This window comes from Ambystoma mexicanum, chromosome 6q (assembly GCF_040938575.1).
Source record: "Ambystoma mexicanum isolate Mex_15411 chromosome 6q, UKY_AmexF1_1, whole genome shotgun sequence".
NCBI lineage: Eukaryota > Metazoa > Chordata > Amphibia > Caudata > Ambystomatidae > Ambystoma > Ambystoma mexicanum.
In genome coordinates this window covers 1,539,382,718-1,539,396,544 of record NC_090937.1, presented here as the reverse complement: position 1 = coordinate 1,539,396,544, position 13,827 = coordinate 1,539,382,718, and the positions used below count along the sequence as shown (strand labels likewise).

Sequence of the window (13,827 nt, the reverse complement as noted above, 5' to 3'; positions counted from 1 at the left end):
ACGTGTTTTGTTCGTAACACTGGTTCATTCAAACACAGGGTACTTATCTTGAGACTTACTGTACAAAGTGAATTGGTTGGTTGTAGTATATTTAACATATGGTTTTTATTTGAGTTTAATAGAAGTGTTGTGTTTATAACGAATGGTTATAAACCTGAAACCTTGAGTCAGTGTTTGCTTGAGTCACAGTAATTGTGGTCCCTTTGTGTAATCTCTGCTACTGCTCATATACTCTTGAGATAAGCCTGGCTGCTCCGACACTGCTACCACTCTGACATAGTAGTACAGGCTTGTACTAAAGGTAAATCTTGTATTGCCACCTGTAGTCTTAATTGTGTGTAGTGGTCCCTAAGGGCACTGCACAGGATTCTGCCTAACAGCATACATAGACACAGCATCGACACAGCAGGCAGTGCTGTGTGCATGGCTGCAGACACGAAGATAACAGTGTGGCTCAAGGCCATTAGGTTTAATCCAGATGTACAGGATCGTATCCTCACCTACCGTTTGAGGGAGGGGACTTGTTCATTCGTCCACTGAGCTGCAGCTGGACAAGAAAAAGAACAGCTCCCAAACAGCCAAATCCCTTGCCATTCTGGTAAAGCCGATCTCCCAAGAACTTCAGCCAGAGCCAGCTAGTGTCTGACAGAGGTTGTACCTTTGGCGGTATCAGGGTCTTCCAGGATCGCTGCACCAGGAAACCCGACGGGTCTCCTAGCCAACATCGCCGTAAGCAGCAGAAGACGACGCATAAGGGATTTTTCCAGTCCTTCTCCCAGGTAAACGCCTCAGAGGGGGGAAAAAGCAGTGACGAGGTCATCCGGATCCTCAGCTCTGGTGGAGTGGGGGCAGGCTTGTTTCACGATTAGCCTAAACACGAGTGAGTGGAACAAGTCTGGGTACTAACCCAGGAAAACCCTCGGGGACTCAGCGACAGGTGTTCGTCTTAGATGAAATTTAGGCCCAACCTCCTCCCCAAGAGGGAGTCCTTCCCAGTGATTCACCCTACTGCCCTATGAATATCAAGGGACAGATGAGCAAATCACTTGAAAGGGCGAGAGTGTCTGACACCCGACAGGGACAACAGACTGGAACAATAAGAAACCCAAATCAGGAATGAGTTCCAAAAATAGACAAGTACCACAAGCAAGGAGCCTATGCGTAACTGATCGCCAACCTGATCAAGGAGCATGTAATCCTTAAAGAAGCACCTAGGAGATCCCCGTCATGGGACTTGACACTGGAAGGGAAAAGAGATACCCACTCCTGATTAAACACTGGACAACAGGAGCCTACAACAAACCCTACATAGAGAAACAGTAAGGCTAAGGATTGGTCTTACCATGTTGCGATGACTAAGATGTCCAGGTCTGTATCCCAGAAGACTGAGCTGCTGGAGGACCGGGGAGTTGTAAGAAACGAGGGAAGGTAAGTTAGTACAGGAGCTAAGCCTGGGTGGCACGAGGGTCGCACTAGAGTCGGGTTGTGGTACTGTATTAGTAGCAGAGTACCATAGTCCTCATGCCGGAGGAAATGTGCCAGGATGAATCCAGGAGGGAGAAGGTATGGGGCAGGTGAAGGGAAGGTGAGTTGAGTGACCACTGTCCTACTCCTTAGAACTCAGAGCAGAATCCATCGGAGGTGAGGTATTCAAGAACAGACAAACTAATATACAGGCTGGCAAGGTAATGAAGAAAGCAATGCAATATTGCTAGGCGATAAGTATTCAACAGAAAGGGAACTGTGTCAGAGCCAAAATCATTAAGCTGAAGAATGGTCAAATGCGGGCCGGGGTCATCACGGAGCAGGCAGCATCAATTGCAGAATCAAGTAGCAGAAAAGCAGGTCATTAGGCGAGCCGGGGTCATAAACAAGAAGGGTAAACAAATGTCCAATACAGAACCAAGAGCAGAGCCCAGAGTTCAAGAAACAGGCTCGGTAACAGGAAAATCCAAATAGCAAGGCAGCCTTACAGCGTAACAATGAACTTTAATCAAAACTGCAGAAAAGACACAAACGCGCTGCGTCAGTCAGCGTTCCCGGTTTGATGCAGTCCTTGACTAGCGCGTCCCCTGGATACGATGTTTACGCTGCAATGCTGGCTTCGAGGTCACGTGGCCGCATATGACCGCAGAGCGTGAGGCTTTCAACCCGAGTCTGCGGGAAGCCCAGCGTGACCAAGGCAGCCGCCAAGCCACTTTCCAGGACTCCAAAAGTGGGCGATCCAGGTGACCTGAGATCCACGCGTGCAGCCGATGACAACTGGGAGCGCGACGATGAGCGCGTAGTGGGGATCATGACAGCTTGACCATCATTTTCAGTCCTGGCAGACAGTCTTGTGGCCCTCTGTATTCTCTCGGAGGTTTCCCAAGGCTTCTGCCTTCCTATACCACAAATTCCCCCTCTTTCCCCTCCTCTCCCGCAAATCAGCACAGCAACTCTCCTACCGGAGATCCGCTGTCTAATAGAGAGCGAAGCAGTGGAGGAAGTCACACCCCCTCCCCTTGTGCAGCAAGGCTTGGGATTGTACTCTTGCATTTTCGCCATACTGAAGAAGAACCGGGCAGGCCTGTGAGTTGTGAGTTTTCAACCTTGAACCTTTTCCTGCACCTTCCAAAGTTCGAGATGGTTACGCCAGCATTGATGGCAGAGTTCCTGTTTGGGGGAGACTGGAAGTGCTCCCTGGATCTGAAGGATGCATTTCTACAGGTCCCACTTTGGCAAGCCCATCTGTCCTTTCTGCGATTCCCGTCATGGGTTTTTGTTTCCAATACAAAGTTTCCCATTCGGTCTCAATTCAGCCCGAGACTGTTAACAAGACTAATGAACGCAGTGGCATCACTAATCGGATCGGAAGGTCACCATCTATATCCATACCTTGACGACGGGCTAGTATGAGCAGAGTCCCCATGGGGAGTCCAGAACACAGCATCCAGAGTTATGCACACGTTATGCGAACTGAGGTTCTCCATCAACCTCAAGAAATCGCAGCTTTAGCCTACTCAGTCCTTGACCTTCCTGGGTCTCCTTTGGGATACCAAGAAAAAGAAGATATTCCCCTCCGCTGACAAGGTGGCAGCGCTCAGAGCAGCTACCGGGCATTTCCTGAGCACGGCGGTGACTTCTACATGGTGGCATCACCACCTGCTAGGGATTTACGGCAGCCTGTCTTCTGGCGGTGGCTCACACCAGGCTCAAAATGAGGATCCTGCAGCAAAATTTCTCGGCCTCTTGGAAATACGAAAGTGGTTCCCAAGCGGCACTAGTCTGCATACCAACCCAACTCCACCGGGACCTTAACTGGTAGAGGACAGACACCAATCTCTTGGCAGGCAAACCATTCAGGCAGTCTGAACCAGCAAACACCATTACCACAGACTCATCCCTCCTGGGGCGGGGAGCCATTTTGAACGTGCACAGGGTCCTTGGCCTTTGGCCCAGACAGGACCAAGACAGGCACATAAATTGGATAGAAATGATGGGCTATATGGCTAGCCCTGAAACTTTTCTCCCGATAATCAACAGCCTGGTCTGCATTCAGATGTATAGCTCCACCGGCATGTACTACTTCAATAAATAGGGGGGCACCAGAACGCCTCCTATGTGCAGGCTAACAATAGACATATGTGAATGGACCCTAACAAACAATAGGTCACTCTCGGCCATTCACCTACCAGGAGACTCCAACCTAGAAGCAGACAGGCTCAGAAGGCTGGGGATCGACAATTACGAATGGCAACTGAACGAGAGGGTTTTGAGGGAGATATTCCACAGATTGGGGTATCCACAGGTGGACCTGTACGCCACCCTGACCAACAGGAGGTGTCAGTTTGCGTCCCGGATGGGTTAAGGCACAGCTTCCATGGGGGATGCAATGCAGATTCAGTGGGACGGAATGTGGGCATTCCCACCCACTCCGCTTATACACAGGGTCATCTGCATGGTCAGGGAGACGGAGCAACTACGTCTCATTCTGATATCCCCGTAGTGGCAGTCAGACCATGGTTCTTAGAGCTGTTACTACTGTCCAATCAACCACCAGTTCCCCTCCCTATGGGTCGGATCCACTACTATCCCAACAGGGGATAGTTCCCGGAGAAGTTAGCCCTATCAGCCTGGTTCCTGAGCATGTGACCCTTCAGCACCTCCATTTGTCACAGGACAATTTGGACATCATCCAAGGGGCAAGAAGTGCATCCCCCAATAGCCAATAAAAAAAGCAATTGGACCAGGTTCTGCCATTGGCCCAAGGGCATAGACCCCTTATGGTGCACCATCGACCATGTGATGTCCTTCTCTGCACGTTTTGCACACTATGGGGTGCAAGTGGACCCGTGCCGCACCTACCTGGCAGCCATAGATGCATATAGGAAATCTGGCGACAGCCTTTTCTCCACCTCCAACCCAGTGGTAAAGAGGCATCTTGCAGGACTAACCAGATTGTACCCGCCGGTAGCACATAGACCCTTTGAGCCCATGGCTTCGGTGGACATCAGATTGGTTACAATTAAAACTGCGCTATTGGTGGGTCTTACCTCGTCCCGCAGGATTAGTGAAATTCAGGCACTCACGTCTTCTGAACCATTTACCATTTTCCATCGGCACCAGGTGGTGCTACGGACACACCCATCTTTTCTATCAAAGGTGTTTTCATTCAATCTCTATGAAGAAATGGTCCTCTCGACTTTCTTCCCAAAATCGCTGGATGAAGCAGAAAAGGTCCTGCACAGTCTCGACGTCAGGTGAGCTCTCAACTTATACCTGGACAGGATTAAAGGCTTCCGCAGATAGGATGCCTTGTTTATCACTTTTGGAGGATCAAAACAGGGGGCCAAGCCTCGAAAGCCTCAATAGCAAGGTGGACGGTTCTGGCCATCAAGGAAGCTTACGAGGGACAGCGCATGAAGTTGCCAGCAAACATGCACGCTCATGTGGTCAGAGCCAAGGCTACTGTAGTTGCATTCCAAAGACACGTACCATGAAAACTTATCAGCAGGGTGGCCAAATGGGCCTCCCCATCAGCCTTATGCAAGCACCATTGTGTAGATGCCATTCCCAGATCAGATGCTGCATTTGGCCAAGCGGTCCTTAAAACCCTGTTATAAGAGTTGTAGTCTCTCCACCCAGGGCGTCAATCAGTGGTTGTCGCCCATACAGTATGAAGGAAAGGGGACGGGACGTAGGTGTAATTATAAGTTATTCACAGTAGTGATTAAGATACTCCTAGTCCATATGCCCCTTTCCAACATAAGTCCCACCATCCGCTCCAGGCGTTACAAGCGTTATTAGGCAAACATAATATGGCTGCATCAAAGGGGACTGTGGTGTGGCGCCAGTGGATGGCGTCAATGGAGTCCTGCTCCCGGGGCCATGCCCCCATGCGCAACTAAATTTGAAGGGGAAGACGGTTTTTCCTAGTGAGGTAAGCCCATACAGTATGTAGGAAATGGGACTATGGTCTAGGTGTACTTTAGTCACTACCGTGAATGTGCACACCAAAAATAATCGAAATCCCAGCTTAAAGTCTCTCGCGTGTGGCCATGGCAAGGCAGCCACTACCTGATCCTAATCCTGGGGTGGCATCAGATGGGAGAATCACATGAGAGGTGATCACTGTCAAGTCAGTAGTGACTAAGTTAGGAGAGACTCTCTAATTATCCTCTTGGTTGAGATTTCCCTAATGCCTAAATATTTAATGTCATGTTGTCACTGTTAGACTCCCTCTCCCAGAATTAACTTTTTAACAAACAGGATGATGGTATACAAGCGGGTCAGGAAGTTAGTATTACAACCTGCAGTTGCCCTGATTTCACTTAATGTTTAGAACTTCGACACAAGGGGAAAACATCAAATCCTTCAAAACCCTCCCTTAAATGTAAATCTGCTCAATCAGCCAATCAGACTGGAATAGTTCATAAAAGAACAAATAAGAACATTATGGACTTCAAGTCCCATAATGCTCTTAATACGGAGACGAGGAAGGAGGGGCCCTGAGTTACTAAACTATGGTGATCGGTCTAGTTGTATAATGACGAACACCTTTCAGGTGTGGGCATGGAAGAATCAGGGAGAAGCTGAAGCGGTCGTTGTGGCAGCAGCAGGCCACTGTGCAGAAGCCATGGAAGAAGTTGGGACTCCTGATATCTGCACAGAACGTGCAGCGGTATTGAAGCCGGCCGGCATGCTCATTGAGAGACAGAGGCTCATACACCTTGTCTGTTCTGCGATACTGCCGCTGCTGAGTAATAGGGAAATAGGCAGAACTTAGATCATGCAGACTGGCTGAATCCATGCATACTGATCCTGATGCTGAACTGTGCTGTGCCCTCCTGGTGGCTGAAGTTTGCAAAAATCGCTGGAGCGGGACAAGATCCATTGAAGATGAAGAGAAGACTAGTCCAAATGAAGTAACATTGCCGAGAGGTCAGTAACTTGATCTTCACCCCTATGCCAAGTCACTGAACCTTCATGACGGACTACTTGATTGTACAAGGATCAGGATCTGTCTAAGGAGGTTCTTGGTATGATGCTCTGTGCAAGGCACCCGTCCCATCAAGGGCTTCTTTGTGTGTTGGTGTTGCAGGTTTGCACATTGGCATCGGAGCAGAAGGCATGATTAATTGTGCTCCACCGGCAACGTTTTGGAGATTTTATTGACCCTAGCCAAATCTGTTTGGAATATTGATCTTGTATAGTGTTCCCTGGCTGCCCTTTCTATTTTTGAGAGATTGTCCAAGCAGGGTTCACGCTACATTTTGCTGTACACATGCTTTTGCACTTCATGAACGGTCTCGCTAGCAGTTTCTGGGACCCGCTTAGCCTATACATTCTTGTATTTTAAGCTTGCTTTTCTACACAAATTTGTCTGTTATGCAACCTTTAATTTTTTCATCTTTCTCACATTCTCCAAGGAAGAAGTCACTGAGTAAAACCTTATTTTCTTCCGAAAGTTGTCTGAGTTCCATTTGGCAGTGCTTCCCCTCATTCCCCCCCCCCCCACACCTATTGCAAGCAAAGGATAGATTGCATTGTTAGGACCCAAGTAGAGGCACTCACATTTTACATTTTGAGATCCAACAAATATCGAAGGACAATGATTTTTCCTACGTTTTTGCCAGAGCAAACAAGGAAAAGCAATCGGGAATCCGACCGTATCCAGATGGATTGTCCTTTTCATCAAGACCTGCAATGACTTGGGTTATAAGGCAGTTCCTAAAGGGTTGCACATGCACTGGATTAGGGATCAGATGGCTAATTCGACTCTACATAGTGGAGTCCCAGAGCTGCACATCTTCCAGGCGGCCACTTAATAATCCCTGCACACATTCACCATGCATTCCATCTGGACTCGCAAGTTGGTGTGGCTGTCAGATTAGGTTCTACAGCATTTTCTGTTACAAATGCACTCTTCCTTCTCCCACCTCGGTTCTGTATGCGACATGCCTTTGTGAGTGTACTCAAAGGTAATGGATACATTCCAACTGATTCCTCATCTTCTTAATGTTAATGTTCTATCAATGGATTGCCTCGATCGATCATCGGCACCGGACGTGATGTCGGGCATCATATATATCTCACGTCACTGCGCCCCGTACCTCAGTTCTCAACAGGCTGCTCTGAGGAACACGATCGAAATTAGTCATATATTTGTTCTAAATTCATGGACCAAGAGATGTCTGCCCCTCAGATTTCGGGTTTCAAAAGATGCACTGACTGCCACTCTAAAACATCGATCGCTGACCCGCACGATGTATGTCTGTGGTGTCTCAGTGCGGATTACAATAAGGAGTCGTGTGCATTGTGCTCTAAAATGAACCCAAAGCCGGTGTGTAAGCAGACAGTTAAACTAACGTTGGGCCGACAGCCATCAAAATCCCCCACGCGGTCCACCATCCCGTCCTCGAGACCAAGTCTGAGGGGCCTACTCCCAAAATTAAACCTTGCCGAAAGTCCAAGAAGCGGTCGCACTCGAGCCACTCCTCGTCACATAAGAAAAATCTGTCATCAGTGCGAATCCGACTCCTCATCATACAGAGATAAGACCTCGGCTGGGCCGACCACTTGGCAGAAGTGGGAAGAGTTTAAGAGCAGACCCCGGTGGCTGCAGCATCGCTTGGTAACCTCAACTCCGTGCGGGCCCCTTTGACAATGCCATCAGTGTCTGAAAAGCCTTTGGGCTTGATGCCGTCAGACGCCTAAACTTTCGGTGAAGCGATCTTCCAGAGAACGTCATGGTGCAGACATTTCTGATGTCTCGCCAGTGCCTAACCCCTGTTGGATGCCAGCGGCCCTTCCATTGTTGAGAAAGACCCTCAGCTCCGACCATCGTCGACAGATCATTTTTCCCACTCTCCAGAACCACATTTTTCGGCTCCATGGCGACCATTTCCGGCACTGATCAAGGAGATGACCAGGGGGACATTGATCCGATGTTTACAGGGTCAGGAGGCGTTGACTACTTCAACAATAAAGCAGATCTTTTGGCACTGACACAGGGACTCCACGATGCCAGCGGACTGAACACCTCACCATGATGGTGATGTGGAGTTTCAGCAGGGCCAGTCCTATACCCATGCTAAGTTTAGGGCGCTGGTGGATAGGGTGGTAGACTCCCTAGTGCTCTCAACCATGACAGTACCAACTCCTGGTTATGACCTAACAGGCATCTTGGACGAGGGCCTGGTCACTGAAGGAAATATGCTGCTTAATCTGGCAATTGCTGATCCCTTAGCCTCCTTGTGGCAGCATCCTGCTCCGGTTAGAACCACTATGACGGGGAATTATAGGCTGACAAGAGGAGACTTATCTTTTCTATGTTCTCGCTCTTCTCTGGAAGGTCTTGCTGTGCAGGCAGGCATAATTACCAGCAGACCTTAGACCTCTACCTCATATCTTCCTCCGGACAAGCGGGGTAATGGGTCACCAACGTAGCTTGTGGGTTCGCAAAGTACTTGAAAGGCCTATGGAAGGCTGTGGAGCAGGCCACCCAATATATTCCCCAAGGCGAAATGAAGGATGGATTCTCGCGGCTGATGGACGATGGGAAGGAGGTAGCCAGGCTGTCACTGCAAACAGGCCTACTGCTTGGACTGCTCGATGGAATGAGCGGTAGCCCTAACAAGTCATGCCTTTTGAATGTGAGCACATTTTTTCCCAGCAAGCAGATTTCCCCTATTTAAAAAATTATATGAGTCTAAATTCGCATCATAATCGCTGGTCCTAGCTGCGCAGCTGGTCAAACCTAACTTGTGCTTTGCCTCGAGGGGCAGAAGGTACAGGGTCTATGTGCCTTACGGCAGGAAGACTCGCCTCCCAAAAGCCAGACAGGGACAGAAGAGTTTCTCGCGCTCCCGGAGGGGCAAAGGGGCTTCCAGGGACCAGCAAAAAGCGGCAACGGCTGGGGCGACTCCGCCCGCAAAGCCAGTTTGATTCCCCTCCCACAACTTACAGGTTGGTGGACAGCTGGCAGAGCATTGGCCCCAACGCCACAAGATTACCTCCAACACCTGGGCCCTGGAGCTTGTGCAGTCGGGTTGTTGTCTGCCCTTCTTAAGAAAACCACCGGATAGAACACCACCACTTCCAAGCCAACCAGGACAGGAGCTCCAGGAAGAACTATGAGCCCTGTTGTTGAAGGGTGCTGTGGAAGAGGTACCTCCCAAGCAGAGAAGAGCCAGCTAGTATTCCCAGTACTTCCTGGTAAGCAAGAAGGGTGGAGGTCACCGTCCCATTCTGGACTTCAGGACCTTGAACATGTGCCGATACATCGCAAGCACAGTAAGTTCCTGAGGTTCCTCATAGGGGACAAGCAATATCGGTTCAAATTGCTTTCCTTTGGGGTGAGATCTGCTCCGAGGGTCTTCACCAAGCTCATGGCGGCTGTTGCGGCTAGCCTCAGGACATCTGGTGTTCATGTATTCCCGTACCTGGACGACTGGCTGATCCGAGGGAAGTCAGCGGGGCAGGTCTGGTCTCATCTGGAGGACACCTGCCTGCTACTGCACAGGCTGGGCTACTCCCTGTATTTTAAGTCCCATGTGATGCCAGTCCAAAGGCTCCAGTTCATCGGAGCAGTCCTAGACAACCGGGTGGAGCCGGCCTTCCCTCCCGAGGAGAGCGTCAACAGCATAGCACAGATGGTACACTTGTTCTGGAATCACGCTACCTTACCAGCAGCTTCCTTCCATCGCCTCTTAGGTCCCATGGCCTCCTGTATTTTTCTAGTGCCAGAGGCCACGCTACACATGAGATCCCTACAGTGGTTCCTAAGAGGTCAGTAGTCACAGTACCTCAGTGCTCTCATGGATCCCCTCAAGGTGCCCAGCCAAGTGGTCGATGACCTCAGCTGGTGGACAGACTGCGGCAATCTTATGGCGGGTGAACCCTTCAGGCCTCCGTGGCTTCAATCTCTGAGTGGTCACAGATGCATCACTGAGGGGTTGGGGCGCTCAATGCAAGGACTTGCAAGTGAACAGCCTTTGGTCAGCAATGGAAGCCAGGTGGCATATCAACAGGCTGGAGTTGCGAGCCATCAGGCTAGTCCTGAGGTTGTTTGCTCAGTCTCTGAAGGGGAAGCATGTCCTGATTCTGACGGACAATACAGTGGCCATGCACTACCTGAACAAGCAAGGTGGCATTTACACAGTTTCCTTCTGCATAGAGGTGCTGCAGCTATGGTTCTGGTTGTTCTAGAACCAAAACTCGGTCATAAGTTCATCTGGCGGAGACACAGAACAGTTTGGCGGACGCTCTGAGCTAGTAGAGCACGGTCTCGCACAAGTGGGAAGTTTGCCAGGAAGTCCTAGAGGAGGTGTTGTCTCTTTGGGGTAGACCTGTTTGCCACAACGTTCAACAGGAAGTGCACACAGTTTTGCTCGAGGGAATTCCCAGCGAACGGCACACTTGGGGATGTGTTTCTGGTGGATTGGACCTTATCTCCTATACCCGTCTTCCCTTGGGTTCTCGGGAGGTTCAAGGAGTTTTGAGCAACCATGATCTTGATCGCCCCGGATTGGGCGAGGAGGACATGGTACTGGGACCTTCTGGATCTGACCATCAGCCCACCTCTCCAGTTGCCTCATCGCTCCCGGATCGCCTAATCTAGTCGGAAGGTGGGGTGCTCCACCCGAATCCAGAATCCCTCAACCTACATGCATGGCTCTTGAGATTGAGGTATGATGACTGGGGCCTCTCTGAGGAGGTGTTCAAGGTGTTGCTGGCTGCACGCATACCATCTACAAGACCATGTATGTGTGCAGGTGGAGAAGATTTGAGGCGTGGTGCAGGGAACTCGAGACTGACCCGATCTCTTGCCCTACCACTACAGTGAAGGAGTTCTTCTGCCACTGTCCTCAGCAGGCCTTCAGGTTACCACAGTCAAAGGATATTTGTCGGCCTTGTCTGTGTCCTCCAATAAAGGTTCCTTTTTTACGATCTCGGTCATGGCCCAATTCCTGAAGGGCTTTGTGAATAAGTTCCCGCCAACTCCCTTTGTTGTCCCAGATTGGGATTTAAATCTAGTGTTGACTTTTTTTGATGGGAGGCTCCCTTTGAGCCCAAAGATTTCCTGTTCTCTGCAGCTGCTCTCCCTGAAGACAGCCTTCTTGGTTGCGATTACCTCAGCCAGGAGGGTCCGCGAGCTATAGTCTCTGTGCTGCAGACACCAGTTTTTGCGTTTCTTCCGAGAGGATGTGTCACTTATGGTTCGACCTGGATTTTTGCCAAAGGTGGTTTCTGGATTTCACCTCTCAGGCTATTGATTTGCCGATCTTCTACCCTCCGCCTCATCCTTCCAAAGAAAAGGAGTGGTTCCATTGATGCGTCTCAAAAAGTACCTTGAGCTTTTATGTAGCTAGGACATCTGAGTTCTGCAAATCTGACCAAATGTTCGTGGCCCACTCTCTAGCCTGCAATGATCTAACAGTAACAAGGCAGACTCTATCCCCGTGGATCAACCTTTGCATTACAGAAAGCTATCTATCAGCAGGCAGGAAGCCTCTTCCTGGCAGCAAAGCACGCTCCAGCAGAGGGGCCTTGGCTTCAACGGCTTTACAGAGGGAAGTTCCCATTAGAGATATCTTCTATACAGCCACATTATCTTCATTGCACATATGTACCAGGCATAATAGTCCAGATGTTACTTGCAGGGTTGATGCTAGTTTAGGCAGGCAGTGCTGCAAATTCTATTGGTGTAACACTTTCTGCCCTTTGTCTCACTGCTTGGGGAGTCTATCAGATCAGGAATCTGCAGGAGAAAGACAATCCATTGAAGGAGAAATTACTTACCGTAATGATCTTTCTATGGATTCTTCTCCCGCGGATTCCTCATCGCCCCTCCTATCTGCTTTCTAAAGTGAAAGGACACCTGCTGATGGCCCAAAGTTACTGTTTGTCGCATTTCTCTTTTACCTCAACTCAATTTGCTGGGTTTTTATTTTATACTTGGAAGCCTTATTCCAAAATGGTTTTTCCATCCCATGGAGATGTTGTCATTTTTAACATTAACTGGCTGGTTAGCCTCGTTTTCCATAGTTTTCCTCTGCAGCGATCAAGCACGGGGTAAAAAAAAAGGGTGAAACTGAGGTACGGGGCGTAGTGACGTGGTATGTATAAGACATCCTCTCCAGAGCCGCAGATCGAGCACCGAGCAAGACTGATAGATGGCCGAGTCAGTCCACTACGCCCCCTGTCGAAAAAGGTTTCACGCAGCAGAGCTGGAAGATGATATCTTTCAGATGAGTAATCTGCAGGAGAAGAATCCATAGAATGATCATTATGGTAAGTAATTTCTCCTTCTAATGGATACAATGATTCCTTATCCAATTACACCTCACCCTGTCATTCTATCCTGCTTAATTCAGTCAGCTATTTGTGTTTTCTGAAATTTTACATTCCATCCTTAAATGGGACACCTTTTACATTAATTAATAGTGCTGAGGTCAGCAAAGGTTTGAATTTAGGATTAATTATGATGGCTCGGAGTGCGCTGTTACTTTTGACACGAGGCAGCACAACAGATGAGGCAGATTTTGGAACTGCACAGTGTTAACTGCTGACTGTTGAAATCTCCTTAAACAGATTGCACATGGATTGGATTTTATGAGATGAAGAATCGAATGACCAAAGGTAAGTAATGTGTTCTTTAGGTTCTAGTATAAAATGCAATAAGAGAGAAATATTGTTCTTTCGCTTAATTGTCCATGCTCTAGATTGTTTACATACCTTAAAAAGTGGGCCATTAGACTAAATGCATCATTTATTTCCGATATCTTTCTTTTGAAGTGTAATGTGAGAGTTGACGTGTTAACAATTTCTGTTACAGTTGCAACATTTAACTACATCAGAACAGAGAGCTTATTTGTGCTTGCTCCAATTGGATCACTATCAATGGGTTCTGTAATGAGTGCCATGGGACTTGGATTCCTGCTGTCAATGCTATTTTTCATAGAGCAAAATATAGTGGCATCACTGACAAACGCTCCAGAGAACAGGTAACCTTGTATTTTAACTGTGGAACAATGTTTTGTTGATAATGGAATAAGCCAATATCTGTGGCGTTATCAGGTTACTTGGAGTCTCCTGGTCTCTAAAGTTATTCATTGTGTTATCCCAATGTTTGACTCTGATTAAAAATCTAAAAGGGATCCGGGTGTTTGTATAACAAATTCTAAACGAGGAACCACACAACATTCTTTCGCTTTATGCTATTGTTTGAAATAGAGTTCCATTTTCTCTCATGACTTATATTAATAGAGGAGCATCAATTAATACTATTCCGAGAAAGATCAGTGATGAGCCATAGTGCACCAGCTCAGCATTCTCCACTAG

At 48.6% G+C, this 13,827-nt stretch overlaps 1 protein-coding gene across 4 annotated transcripts in view; it reads left to right on the top strand.

The window, feature by feature from the left end:
* The window catches only part of SLC4A11 (solute carrier family 4 member 11), a 1,288,767-nt gene that overhangs the window by 1,009,190 nt on the left and 265,750 nt on the right, over positions 1-13,827 (top strand). For all 4 annotated transcript variants that reach the window (XM_069632247.1, XM_069632248.1, XM_069632246.1 and 1 more), the window contains exon 16: positions 13,322-13,490. In XM_069632247.1, coding sequence (XP_069488348.1) covers positions 13,322-13,490 — 169 coding nt within the window. The remainder of the gene's footprint in view (positions 1-13,321; positions 13,491-13,827) is intronic.